The sequence below is a fragment of the Pyxicephalus adspersus genome, chromosome 10 (assembly GCF_032062135.1).
Source record: "Pyxicephalus adspersus chromosome 10, UCB_Pads_2.0, whole genome shotgun sequence".
Lineage (NCBI taxonomy): Eukaryota > Metazoa > Chordata > Amphibia > Anura > Pyxicephalidae > Pyxicephalus > Pyxicephalus adspersus.
In genome coordinates this window covers 17106814-17122072 of record NC_092867.1, presented here as the reverse complement: position 1 = coordinate 17122072, position 15259 = coordinate 17106814, and the positions used below count along the sequence as shown (strand labels likewise).

General features: G+C 40.4%; 1 protein-coding gene across 1 annotated transcript; it reads left to right on the top strand.

Annotated features, from left to right (window-relative positions):
* Positions 1-1649: 1649 nt before the first annotated feature.
* M6PR (mannose-6-phosphate receptor, cation dependent) lies at positions 1650-10593 on the top strand. The gene is made up of 7 exons (XM_072423837.1): positions 1650-1962; positions 5339-5491; positions 6488-6657; positions 7257-7366; positions 8627-8757; positions 8972-9098; positions 9896-10593. Exons 2-7 carry the CDS (start codon positions 5340-5342, stop codon positions 10016-10018), a joined length of 813 nt encoding a protein of 270 aa, XP_072279938.1. The 5' UTR covers positions 1650-1962; position 5339; the 3' UTR covers positions 10019-10593.
* Positions 10594-15259: the final 4666 nt, after the last annotated feature.

Below are 15259 nucleotides of genomic sequence, written 5' to 3'. Positions count from 1 at the left end.
GAAGCTCATTACTGCTCACTGCCACCTGGAGGCAAATCTCTGCAGAGATTTTGGGGTACAAAGAAGGTTAGCCGCCCCCTATAACTGACAGGATGCATTTTATGGTGTAGTTTCTGCTCTTTGGTACAGGAATGGTGAGTGTGGAGCAATATATGACCGGCAGCACTGAATGATAGCTTTAGTTTTGTATTTTTCATTAAAAAAAATAAGCAATAAATGGTGAGTGCAGAAATTCTCATTTGTCATTTCAGAAATTTGTCATTTCTTTTATTTGGTGCATGTACATTATGGTAACTAGAAACATTTCAATTTAATTTAATTTTCTATTCTAGATTTAAACATACATCTTTAATGTTTGTTCACATTGTGGCCTGCAAGTTTTATCTCAATGTCAACAGTGGACCTCAGATAAAAAAAGGTTGGGTACCACCGGTCTTAATTAAGGTTTCTCGACCTTTATAACAAACTTTTATGTCTTCAGGGGATCCCTTTTATGATAATTATATCCACAGGCCACAGTACAATATTTTGCAGGCCACTGAGAACAATGCCACCCTTACAGATAGCCAGAAAGATCTTTGGTTTCAGCAAAACTGACCTGGGAGCCACAAGTAGCTCTCTGCTCAAGCAACCTCTGGAGGAACATTGGCCTAGATCCTAGTGGGCTACCGGACCCAGGCTTCTGTATTGCAGTGCGGTAATGCGTACCTAAACTAAGAATTTTGGCCTTACATAAAAGGGTAGACAACCCTTTTATGTAAGGTAAAAATGCTGTTCGTTTGTTGTGTTGTGCAACACCCTTCTTGATTGCCTAGGCACACTGCATGCGCAGTGAGATCGGCAAGTTTTTGGCCTGGGTCGGGTATTACAGGAAGAAGAGGCGAAGATGGCGGCACCAGGAGGGCCAGCACGAAGATGGATGCCAGGACGACGCAACACCCAATGGAAGAAATCGCCAGACCAATCAACTGCACTGCGGGATTGAAGGTAGGTGGATTTTTTTTTATTTTAGTTCCTCTTTAAGGGGTCTTATCCCTTCAGAAGTATTTAGTATGTTCTTGCATGGAAAGTCTCCAGATTTCTACTTCTGAAGAACCCTCAAAACATTTATTTGGACTCCAACAGCCCCCACTACAACCATTTTTAAAGGTTAGTGGGAAAAAGACCTCTGAACCTAGTGCCCAGCCAGTGAAATGAATGCCCCCCTAAAACACTGTAACGCCCTTACACCTGGGCGGTGTGTAATAAAGCCATGCATGGTGCATTGCTGGGAGATTTGTAAGGGAAGTGGCTCAGTGGTCTGCACTCTGCAGCTCCCTGATATATAATCTCTGCCAGCACTGATAGGGTTAACCTGTGTCACATTACTGTAGGGGTTAATCCTCTGACGTCACATGTATGTTGCATGCACTGACATGGTTACACACACACACACACACACACACACACTGCAAAATAAGAAACAGATCTGTAGTGCAGACAATGCCTGGGGGTGTCTAACGCCATGGAGAATACTGTCACCTAGGAGACGATTCCAGTCACCTGACCAACAACCTGCTACACTATGACCTACACCTACTTTCCCCACTTCCGCCTTTCAGGGATCACATGGCTGGATGACATCACAGAGGTCCTTCAGCCCTCTTAGGCTTTTCCCTTCCGGCTTCCGGCCTTGTAGAGAGAAGTGTCTGCAGAGAAGTGAATGGGAAGTGGTGTGAGGGTGACAACAGGGAGTCAGTGACCCCAGGCAGAGGTCTGTGCTGGGGGTGGGAAGGGGCTCCTCTGTCTGTAGTCCTGACATGTTCATCTTCTGGGCTCTGTACATTACAGAGTGAGGTGTCAGCACACACAGTGCAGCTCCCAGCACACCCACTGATCTCTATTACTGTGTGAGGAGGAGAAGAGACATCAACAGCCTCATCCTACAGGGCTGCCAGCTCAAATCCTCAGGGACACAGCAAGGTAATGTGTGCACATGTGTCATGTCTGTATACATATATGTGTTGTGTGTGTGTGTACATGTGTCATGTCTGTATACATATATGTGTTGTGTGTGTACACGTGTCATGTCTGTATACATATATGTGTTGTGTGTGTACACGTGTCATGTCTGTATACATATATGTGTTGTGTGTGTGTGTGTACACGTGTCATGTCTGTATACATATATGTGTGTGTGTGTGTGTGTGTACACGTGTCATGTCTGTATACATATATGTGTGTGTGTGTACACGTGTCATGTCTGTATACATATGTGTTGTGTGTGTATATGTATATATATGTAAGTATGTTTGTGTTGTGTGTGTGTGTGTGTGTGTGTAAATGTATGTCATATGTGTCGTGTGTGTGCTTGTGTCAGAAGTTGTAGGTGGGTGGCAGCCTGTGTATCGTGACCCGCCCAAAAACAGCCGGATGGTCACCAAAAAGTGCCAGGTGGTGCTCCCAGCTAAGAGAGTCTGGGCAGAACACTGTATGTGCATATATATATTGTGTGTGTATGATGAGTATACATATATCTGGTTGTCACTGTTTATTGAGGTGGAATATAATCTTCCATACAATCTGCAAGCCTTGGGGCAGAATACAAATGCAGTAAATTGCACCACAATGCACAGAGATTTGCGCTGCTCATTGTTGTGACATTGGCCCAATATTCACATAGATAGAGGCCACAGATAGAAACGTTCTGTGTTACTGAACGGTCCTTGCTTAATGAACTCCTCGGACCCGGCACTTTATGTTTATCACACACTATACACACAAATTCCAATGGCACCTGATAGACATCCAAAGGCTGCAATGTATAGTGAAAGTTCGGTCATCCTTATCTCTGTACCAAGCATGCAGCTAGTGATGTCTGCAATGTCTGACTTTCCATCCCGTACGCCTCCTATAAGTTTGGAGTAGAAGAGGATGCCAGGTTCACTTGAGCCTTTCACTTAAAAGTAAATGTTTGCAGACTTTAGTATTTTCCTCCTCAGCAGGTGACAAGTCCACCCTTCACCCTCCTGAACATTAATGGCCTTCAGCAGTATTGTCACATCTACACCTCCAGGGGTTTTTGATGCCGGTGTCCCCCTTTGTGTGCAGGGTTCCTCCTGCTGGTCCATGTCACCATTGTGCCCGGCAGTGATGGGACCCCTGGAAGATACAGGATTAACATTCACAGGTTTTTGTTTATACGGCTTCTACAGCAAAGCATTTCTCCCTTATTGGTGGTGAGGGGTGACACATAAAGGTTTCATCTTCTTGGTCAGCAGAGACAGGAGTATAACTGTGACATCAGATGGAAGCGTGCAGAGGGGGGCACGGGTAACAAACACATCTACAAGTGTCATTGTTCATGAAGACCACAGAGTGAGGTCTCATGGCTGCCGGGCAGGTAAGTATTTGGAGTTCATACAGAGCCTCTATGCCTGTCCACATTAACATTACTCTGTATTGGACTCATAATAGCTCACATTCTGCTTCTGATATTTACCCCTCCACCTGAGTAATAATACATAGACAGCCGGTGAGCAGAACAGATGGGTGAGGACACTCCCAGAGCCCAAACTGGACACAAGTACTACGTTTTCCCTGCCATGCAGAAAGTGGTGAACCTGATGGTTCCTGTGATATACACATGTTAGTGATCATGCTTGTTCCTCCCTTGCTTCCTTTTCTGTGTAAGTTGCTTGTTATACTTAAGAACAAAACTTCTATCCTGGCGTTGCTACTTCCTTCTATATTGGCCTCCCATCTGCTGATCATCTTCATATTCTGCTCTGTTCTGTGTGGGAAGTTACTTCTGCATTTCAGTCACGTTGTAGCTGGTCATACATAAGAACATATTAACACGTCCTGTCTGTGATTGTGGTTTGCTGCAATATAGAACATTTCATTGGAAAGAAAATTGTGATTATTTTAGCTTTTAAATGTGCATGGATAATGGATGTAGCTGTTAATAATATCAAACTTATCTTCAAAGAAAGTGTTGCCAGGCTTCTGTCCTAATTCTAGGCTATGAGAGTGCAAAAGCAGCAGAAGAAGGTCAGCTGTGGCTACAATGAATTCTGAATGATCTCTGAAACAATTAGGTCTGTCACTGCCTGGGAGCATTTAGACCGGTCTTATCAATTGGGATGACTTTTTATTATCTTTGCAAAATGCAAAAATCATTAAAGCATTAATAACCTAGAAAGCTGACCACTGTCTTCTGCACCCAGCATCTGGGGAAGGGAAATCACGTGGCACGCTCATCGGTCATACATTTTATTTGGTGTAATCTGATGCCTAGTGTATTTTTATCTTGTTGTCAGATATCTTTTTATCTGTGTATAGTAAATAGGAGTGAGCCCTTAATGATGAGCCTTCTGGTATTAGAATTTCATAATACGTAATGACATTGTGTTTCATCAGAAGTGTTACTGAAAAACTTCAGTTGTGAAGCAGAAAGTCTCTTCGTTATGTCTGTTTGTTAATTTTGCAGACCGTTTATGTCAGTAAACCCCATATCTGTGATGTAAGTCAGTTCCTCTTCTCTGCCAAGTGTCAGAGCTCTTCGCTGCCTGGCTGTTTACACTGTCGGTCTGTTTGCATTGTCACCATCATGCCACTTCAGGGGTTTCAGCAATACCTGCTTTGCCTGTTTGCAATCCTGCTTGAAAGCACTCGCACTGCTGACGTCCTATGCCTTATAAATAGTTATTTCAGGAAATTGAAATCCTATGTATACCAGTGTGTGTTGCCTTCCATGACTTTCTTGTGTAAACTGCAATCATAGTGTTTGTCTTGCGTATCTAAAGTTTGCATGTAGTGCTATTGGTAAGCTGTAAAAGGATAGACAGACCTCTTATTTTGTTCTTTAGTCATGAAGGGGAATATAGGGGAGAAAGAGATACAATACTAGTTACCTAAAAGCAGTATTGCCACTTCTGCACACAGTAGTAAAATGCTGGGAGCTGAAATACATATGTGTACTGTTCTGCCTTCATCAATCCTTTGTTTCTGGACTCTTCATTCCACACCATCATGTCTGTCCCGTTGAGGGATATTACTGACTTGCAGAGTTGTAGGAGGGAAGTGGCTGGCAAAATTAACAAATCCTTTGGCAGGTAAAACAATATTTCTGCCCTGTCTTTAACTTGGATGGTGTCCAGTGTAGGAGAAGGAGAACTCACATGTACAGCAGTTTTGTGGATAACATTCAGATTTCTGGGAACTGGTGACTTGAATACAATGTGCCATTTTGTTTGTTGATTTATGTGTGACTTGCCAGCTAATATTTAAACACATGATCTAGAAATTTACATTATTCTTTGTTGAAATAACTTTTTTTTTTTTGTTGTTGTTACAGGATGCATGCACAACTGTGGTGTCTCTGCTTAGCGGTTGTATCCGTCATTGCTGATGATGTTCTTGTAGATGATTGCATCCTGACAGGTGGAGACAAGAAGTCCTCAGCAGAGCAAGCTCTCCTCCGTACATTGGCTCCGCTGCAGAACAGAAAGTAATAATTTAAAGATATTGGTTGTTTAAAATGCCTCTGTAGAACATAGGGAATGTGTAAGGTTGTTGTCTGTGTTTACCAAAAAACATTCACATATGGTTGGCATTTCTGTATATGGTTAAGAATATATGGGAGAGCGTGCTTAGTGTACTTGTCTGGTGGATATTGGTACTGAATGTTCCTGGCTTGAGAAAAGAACAAGTTTCCTCTGCTTCTCTTCAAAACAGTTACTTACCTCTTATCTTCAGGTACCATTAGACAAAGCCATTCAAAGTTTGATGCTAGTGAACCAACAGAATGAGATGTTAATCAACTTAATTCCCATAAATTCTGCTGTCACAACTTTGTGTAGACCCTAATAATTTCAATATAAAACCCTTCAGAACCAGAGAGATGACTGGAGCCTGCACTTTGAGGGTTGGTACATTGAAAGTGTGGGTTGGAAGACTTAAAATGATGGCCAGGCTGTCGAGCCTTAGGTAGTAGAAAATCGGGCGGTTGGCCCCTTCAAATATAGTAATCTGCTGCTATGTGTCCAGGAGCAGCAAACCACACCACTGGTTAACACATTTGCATGCATTGCTCTTGTGATTGAGGATCAGTTATTCTTCCAGAGGAAGAAAATGAACCACATGGCCAGAATTGACTTGTTGTTTCCCGAAACCTAGCCACAACCACATGCAAACCCCATGGAAGAAATGGTTCACCAACCGCTCACTTTCACTGGAATGGAAGTGGTGGGAACTTGGCGCAGCCTGCAGTAGAACGCAGTGGTTTTCCACAAATCTGAAATGACTCTTAGTGTGTTCTATTTGATACTCGTTTAATGATAGTTCATAACAACTAAAACCAGGGAAATACTTTTTTATTTTTACTTTGAATTAGTGTTTCTCCCAGACTGAATGCTATAGACTGTTTTGGCATTTATATATCTGATATTTGTTAATATTTTGTTAAAGCAGCACCAGAACCTGACATTTTATTTTCTGCGTCCAGGTTTGAGACGAGCTCTAAGGAAGGTGAAGATGCCTATGTATATACGTTTGTAATGTGTGGCCGGGTCAATAGCAGCAAAAGCACAAATGAAGGACTGGTTCAATCCAAAGTCGGGTCATCGGAAACTTCTGTTATTGGTCGAATCAATGACACCCACATCCTCAGTGGAAGTAAGATTTAGATTCCTGTTTAATGTAATGGGCATTCATTTATACCATCTGAAAAAAAGCAGCTTCATACCCATACAGACTGTTTTCTCTCATTGTTGGCTTCAGACTAGGCCTGGCAACCTCACCTCTCTGGCCCTTTATGATCATCTCATCTTTTCTGTAGTAATCTGCCATAAACCTATCAATTATTGATGCCTGTAACGATCCATTGATAAAACAGTCAATTTATTAAAAAGCATGTTCAGAGGACAGCTCTGCAGCAGCAACAATTTTACATTATTACTAACTTCTTCCTGACTAATCTGTAGAAATTTCCAGCACAATAACACACAATGAAAGAACAATACTTTGTGTTCACTGTAATGCAGGAAGCCCCTACTAACTATTCATGTCTGCTCTGGTCACTAGTAGCAATCAAGAACTAATCAGAAAAAAATGATTCTGCTAAATTTGGTTTGAGCATCTAGACTTTACAATTTGACCAGGAGGGGCCTAAAACAAGCATGGTCCTCATTGCCTGCATTTATTCTTTCACTTTAGAAATGCAGGTTTTATAGCAGATTTGTCTCTAACATTACCTTATTATGTCTGTGCTGCAGCGGATTGGATCATGCTATTCTACAAATCCGGAGACAAATATGACGGTCACTGTGATAAAGAACCAAGGAAGGCGATGGTCATGATCTCCTGCAACAAGAACACATTGGGGGTATGCTCTTCATTGAAGTTGAAAGGATGGGAATTCTTAATATGATTAATTAAATGGAATATTCCTAACAATGTGAACCTTGGGCAAGCAATGCTGCTGCTGCTGCTGCTGCTTTCAAGAAGAAGGTTAAATAGAACACTGCTTTACTATACTCTGCTTCTTTCCATCAATTGCAGTTGGAAGGGATGAGTTTTATCTGTGTATTATTGTCAGTTAAAGTTTTTTTATAGTTTTGTTTCTTGTCTATGGATTACAGTATCCAATAAAACAAAAACTGGTTTATGTCTTACTTTATCTTAAGTAATGACAAATTTATCAATCAATACCTGATTAACAGATATGGTAAATATGCTCTAATTACGGGGGTTGTACAGGAATGAGGTCTGGAGAGCTCGATTCAACAAGGAAATTATTTAGTGGAAGTGAGACGCCAATAATTACCAAAACTGGAATTGCTTGGTAGTTAGGTTTGTTGGATGGAACTGTCTTTTCCCCATAACTGTTTAGCTTAGGCCAAAGTGTGATTCGACACATTGCTGGATCACCCAGGTTGTCCCATAATAGTCCATTTTCTCCAGCTTTAATTAATCAGACTCCTTATCTGATGGCGTTTGTAGTCTGTAGCCATTCTGAAGGGGCATCCTGAAGCTTTTGTAGCTCTGCAAGTAATTAGGCAATCACAGGCGATTCAACCCCACATCAAAGTGTCCCTGAAATAAAAAGCAGAAAAAAAGTAGGGGACAAGCTCTTAAAATTGCAAAACTGCAGAAGCCTTACAAGTACTATAGATACAGCTGAAATCAAAAGACTTTGCTCTTCCAGGTAGAGTTGGCATAAAGTCCCACACCTGACATCTCTAATAGCTCAACGCTGCAATTAGACGCAGTTCAGGGAGGCAGAAAAGAAAATGCGAGGTTCAGCAGAGGAACTGTTTCAGTATTGCCTGCCACAACTGCCCTGTATTTGGTGTTATTTGTAGAATTTCTAAAGTTGCTACAGGTTTAGGTGCCTGCACTTTATACTTATTGCATTTTTATGTTTGATTTATTGGTTTTCGGATGTTCTTGGTTTCTTCAAGCCATTGGTTTGCCAAACCTTTCATTCTATTTGACCCATAATACAAGCAAATCACACAGTTGCCCAGGCTAATAGTATGATACATACGTAAGACAGTGCTGAGCTTGACAGGTTTACAGACCATTTTAGAGATTACCCGAATATTACATGGTAAAATCTATGTCCTTTTTTTTTTACTCATAGGATGGCTTTACGATAATTAGTGAAGAGAGAAACAAGTCGAGGGATTGTTTCTACTTGTTTGAGATGGACAGTAGTCTTGCCTGTCCACCAGAAGAATCCCATCTCAGTGTGGGCTCTATTCTACTCATTGTGTAAGTGGCAAACTACAGAAAATGTTACTCTAATGTTTATTGATGACTAAAGTACCCCTGGTGCCCCTTATGAATCCTCCAGAATACAGCCTTCTTCCGGTCCTTGTGGAACTGCAATATCACAATAGCACCTTAGGATTTGTTTATGTACCTATATTCTTTGCTATTTAGTGTGTGATGTAGCATTTCACGTTTTCACTCTTCTTTTTCCTAGGTTTGCAGTACTACTTGCTGTTTACATCATCGGTGGATTCATTTATCAGCGCTTTGTTGTTGGAGCTAAAGGGATAGAGCAGTTTCCTAACATTACTTTTTGGCAAGAGTTTGGCAACCTAGTAGCGGTGAGTATGGTATTGCATTGGCCTTGGCTGATTTCCTGAGCAGTGAATGTGAAATTATAGGCGGGTTTGTTTATGATGACAGAATTGGTATATTCTTGACACCTGTGGAATAGTTCTTGAGTAATATCTTTTGCCTGACTCTTATGATCTTCTAAAAATTGATTTCTGTCTTAATGTGAATTAGAAAAACTACACAACCCCAAAGTGCAGTCGCCCTGTCCAGTTTTCAGTGTTCTCCCCGGCTTCTTTTAGCTGGGCACACCACCTGGAACTTTTCGGTAACCACGGCTGTTTTTGGTGGTTACTGAAAAATTTGGTCACAATACACGAGCTGCCACCCAGCTTAAAAAGATTTCTGGGGAGAATACTGCAGGTGATATACAATTTGTTACTTCCAAACTGAGTGTCAATTTATAGTACACTTGTGGTCTACCTGCTTTATCACAGCTGCTGTAAACTGTCAGGTCCATGTCACACTAGGGATCTATCAGCAACTTGCCAGAGAAAAGAGAACAGTCATCTGCTCCTATGGCATAATTCCAGGGTGGTGAGTGTAGTGTTTCGGCCAGCAAGGGAATGACTCTGTATGATCAGGTGACTGTTTAGTGATTCTGTTGCTGACGGAATTACATGTCTGACCTGTAATTAAACCAGCTAACTTTTTTTTGTATTTTCTCAACATTCAAAGCTGATTGCATTACCCAGCCCAGTTTATACCATAGTCACAGTTTGGTACATTTGTCAGTGTCAGTGCAATAAAAATGATTTTAATTACCAGTGTGTTAAATTTACTTTAGGATGGCTGTGACTTTGTGTGCCGATCTCGACCTCGTTCTTCAGAAACTGCTTACCGTGGAGTGGGAGATGACCAGCTTGGGGAGGAACCAGAAGAAAGAGATGACCACCTTCTACCTATGTAAAATCAAATCCCCTAAGACATCCCCTGATGTGTTACAATTGGAAGAAACCACACACCTTCTACCACATTCTTCCCTGCTGCTTACAACTTTCTTTTTTTTTTTTTTTTATCAAAGCTTCTCCCCTGTCATGTGGGCGCAAGTTCCCGCAGCACTTATGTGCTGCCACAATTTGTCCTGGGAAGAGATCTTTAATCATTTGTATCTGAGATTATAGCCAGGGTTGTTATTAAAGAATCCTAGTTCTTTGCTTCTTGATTTAGAGTAAGGAGCAATGTCTCCTGGTACGGCAGAGGTATTGGCCTTAAAACCAAAAACAGTCATACTCAGGTCATATGATGGGAAACGTGAAGGTGTTGTAAAGATCCTAAATGGATCATACCTATGGGCCAACTCATCCACATACCAAGGAGATAAGTATAGGACTTGTCAGCAGAATCCATCTTCTGTTAGACAGGATAACAATAGATTTTGTGTTTGCCTGGTTATATGACCCACATCCTTTCTTGAATTATTGTATTACGTACTGGACTGCAAATAATACTGTAGGCCCAACTTTCCATTCTAAAAAAAAATAATTTACCTACCTGACATCAGTTTTTATAAAAATCTATTCTATCTTTCTGGCAGCATCTGAAATCACTATCCCATCATCCTGCTTTGCATTCTATTGCTTTTCCTAAAGCTATTTTTGGTTGTTTTCCTTTATATGGGTGTTTATATCTTGTGTGACTACTGGCAAATTTTTCTGGGATTTTTTTTTACAAAAAAAAAGTAAAATGAGAAAAAAAATCTAAATTGGGTTTGTGGTATTTTGTTTCTTTTTTTTTTTTCTTAATCTAACCAACCAAGGACATTTTTGATGCTGTATATGTACCCTGAAGGACAGTTAAGGAGAAGCGCACAAATAAAACATTTGCTTACCCCCTTCTCTTTTATACTGACCTAACATAACCCAGTGTTTCCTACATACTGAAATCTAAATGGCTATAGTCTAACTTTTAATCTTATGTATATCATCTCACCTGCCATCACCTGCACATTACAGCCCCAAAGGCTTCTATAGACGATATCCCAAGGAGCCAGAAAAGCTGTTTAGAACCTATGGATTTGTACTTTGCAGGCACTGGCAGAAGAAACAACCTATGAAATGTAAACAAATGAGAGACTGCAGCCCTTCAAATCTCAGTAAGCGGAGAGAGAGGTTTGGTTTGCTTTGCTCAGTGTAAAAGGGTACTAAGGAAATGTTTTCTTCAAGAGCAGTTATTCTTTTTAACCGTTTATAGATTTTTTATGCTCTGGATCAGGGTTCCTCCAGATATTGCTAGGGGTTCCTTGATCAATGAGCAGTTTGTGCTTCTCTCAGGTCAGGTTAAGTGACACCAATGGTATTGGCTGTCTGTAAGAGTGACATTCTTCCCACTGGACAGCAATGGTGTGTGTGTGCTTTTTCTGCAGGTTTGAAATCCTTTTGTGTGTTTTGGTTATCTGCTTCAGGCTTTTGGGGTGTTTAGAAGAATAGATTGTCATGTGGTGGTTCTTGAATGTGATCCATTCACAGTGTGCATTGTGTTATGTGTGTTAATGACACCACACCACATTTTGCATTTTTTGTGCATTGCAGTATTTGGAGGTAAAAGTGCACATTTTTATGGACACCACTGGTGTAACCATGAACAAGAGTTGGTATGATTTATGTGCTTAGTTGTGAACTGTTCATTCATGCTGGAGAGCTGTGGGTGAGATGCTGCGCCAGCCAGTGGGGGTGGTATGGCTGCGGTTAGGGCTAGTTGACCTGTACAGCTGCTAGAGTGCCACTGTTTTCTTTTTATTTGAGAATTGAAGAGTTTGTATTTCTATATTGTGTGCACTTCAGTCAGAGACCAATTTTATTTTGTCTCTCTGGATTGCAAACTAAAAGGAAACTTTGGCATTTGGCATCATAAGCCCCGGATTGATTGAAGCCGCTGTAATTACTGATTTGGATGTCAGCACAGGTGAGTATGAAATGATTCGTTCTAGGTCTTCCAGGAAATCTCATGTGGGTTGGTTTGACATTTAGATTTTCTGGCTTCTGCTCTGCAAATTATTTTTTTCACTCCTTTTAATCCAACAAGGTGCCACAGTATTCTTACTAAGTGATCTTGTCTGGATAGGATCAGCATCCTTTTGCTCCTGTTGTAGAGTGTCACAGGAAATCCAATATTTTACTATTTGTCACCACAAGAGGTGGGAATTATTCTTTTAACAGGAATAAAATAGTCATGTGACCACCATCTACTTCCTTTCAGTTTCAGTTGTGAGTTTGAATCCTTAAAGGAAATGTAACCATGCAGGCTTTCATTGCCAACAAATCCTAAATTCTGGAAATACAGGCTGTCATTGCTGATTTTTCTTTACTGCTGGAAATGCAACTAGTATACAGATTGGTTCCGATTTGGTAACTTGCATACCTATTCCAGATTGGGACTTAAGGTATTAAAGTTGAACTAAATATAAAAAAAACTGTGAGTGGGGAGGTTGTTTGTTGTACAAGGGACAGGTGATTTACCTTCTGCAATAAAATGAATTTACCTGCCTGTTCACAATTTTTTTAAGCACACTCTCCTCACTCTGTTACTGGTGCCACCATTCTGATCGACCAGGCTAGAATGATCTAAGGTTCATGGTAATTCATTCCCGCCAGTTTAGGGTATGCTGGGATATCCTGCGTCGTACATTGATCTGTGCATGAGCGGATCAGTGTACATTTCAGAAAGGATTGTGAACAGGCAAGTAATATTTTTAGAGGAAATCAGCAGTGGTAGCACTGACAAAGGACCCATTCACACCATTGTCCTGAGGTAACATGAGTTGGTGTGCTGCAGTGCCATCCAATTTTAGTGGCAGCCCAATGCACTGCCTACAAAGTGGCTATATTGCATTACTTTATAGTACAAAGCATGCAGGTATGGCTTGAATGCAATATACATTTAACACACCTGACCAGTGTGAGTGGGCCCTATATGAGCAGCTTCCCACAATGTTATTACTTTATTATTGTACACAAGTTTACCCGTGTACAGACTGAATCAGTGTGTGACACTAGGTCTTCTTTTTAGCATGGGGGAGCCCTGGAAATAACTTTCAGGCTTGGAGAACTCCTATAATTGCTTACACAGCATATCAGCATGAATGTCTCTTACATTGCTGGGAAGTGGGAAGAATGTCACCCTTACAGATAGCCAAAATGATCATTGGTGCCACTTAAACTGATCTGAGAGTCACAAATTGTTAATGATTCAAGGACCCCCCAGCAACCTCCGGAGGATCTCTGGTTGAGAAACACTGGTGAATACCATGGGACGGATTTATTAAAGATCTCCAAGGCTGGAGAGAATACACTTTCATCAGTGAAGCTGGGTGATCCAGCAAATGTGCAATGGATTTCTTCAAAGTCATTTGCTATTTGCTAGAAAATGTTTTAAATCTTGGACCGGATCTATTCCAGGTTTGCTGGATCACCCAGCTTCACTGATAAAAGCGTATCCTCTCCTGCCTTGAAGAGCTTTAATAAATCTTACCCCATGTACACACATAAAGTTCACCATGACAAAAATAAGGTGGAACAAGGACTGATGGATGGAGCCTGGCTACTTGTAGGGACTCAATACCATGATTTTTCATGAGGAATTCACCATTTTAAAAATGGCAAAATAAACCAGGACTGGTTTTCACGAGGACTCACTAATTATCACTATTTTTTCACAAGGAATTCACCATTTTAAAATGGCACAATAAACCAGGACTGGTTTTTCACAAGGACTTACTAATAATTATCACTGATTTTCACAAGAAATTCACCATTTTTTTTTAAATAGCAAAATAAACCAGGACTGGTTTTCACGAGGACTCACTATCACCATATTTTAAGAGGAATTCACCATTTTAAAAATGGCAAAATAATCCAGGACTGGTTTTCACAAGGACTCACTAATTATCACTATTTTTCACGAGGAATTCACCATTTGAAAAATGGGAAAATAAACCAGGACTGGTTTTCACGAGGACTCACTAATTATCACTGATTTTCACAAGGAATTCACCATTTTTAAAAATGGCAAAAAAACCAGGACTGGTTTTTCACAAAAAAACCAGGACTGGTTTTTCACAAAGACTCACTAATTATCACTGATTTTCACGAGGAATTCACCATTTTAAAAATGGCAAAATAATCCAGGACCGGTTTTCGCAAGGACTCACTAATTATCACTATTTTTCACGAGGAATTCACCATTTTAAAAGGAAAATAAACCAGGACTGGTTTTCACAAGGACGCACTAATTATCACTATTTTTCACAAGGAATTCACCATTTTTAAAAATGGCAAAAAAACCCAGGACTGGTTTTTCACGAGGACTCACTAGTTATCACTATTTTCACGAGGAATTCACCATTTTTAAAAATGGCAAAATAAACCAGGACTGGTTTTCACGAGGACTCACTAATTATCACTGATTTTTCACAAGGAATTCACCATTTTTAAAAATGGCAAAAAAACAGGACTGGTTGTTCACAAGGACTCACTAATTATCACTGATTTTCACCAGGAATTCACCATTTTTAAAAATGGCAAAATAAACCAGATCTGGTTTTCACGAGGACTCACTAGTTATCACTATTTTTCACGAGGAATTCATTTTAAAAATGGCAAAATAAACCAGGACTGGTTTTCACGAGGACTCACTAATTATCACTGATTTTCACAAGGAATTCACCATTTTTAAAAATGGCAAAAAAAACCAGGACTGGTTTTTCACAAAGACTCACTAATTATCACTGATTTTCACGAGGAATTCACCATTTTAAAAATGGCAAAATAATCCAGGAGTGTTGAGTTCCTACAAAATTACATGACATTCACCGTTGCAAAAAAAAAAAAAAAAGACTAATTTTCTTTATTATTTTTCTAAACACATCTGAGGCAGTTTATCATATGGCAGATGTATTATACGTTAGTGATTTATGTAACCTGTTATTGTAGGAGGGATACGATGACCATATTGGGGCAGGTAGTTTTGTGGATTGAACTGTAGACCCTATAAGCAATTTCCCTGTACGGAGGTGCAACTCTTCATCATTCCAAAGGTCCAGGAAGTAGCACGCACACATCGCCCTGTCACTCCAGAAGAGGTTTGTCCAGTTCCCTCCTGCAGGATAAGGATCTTGCACATAATGAGCTTTCTGATCCTGGTGAACCCCACT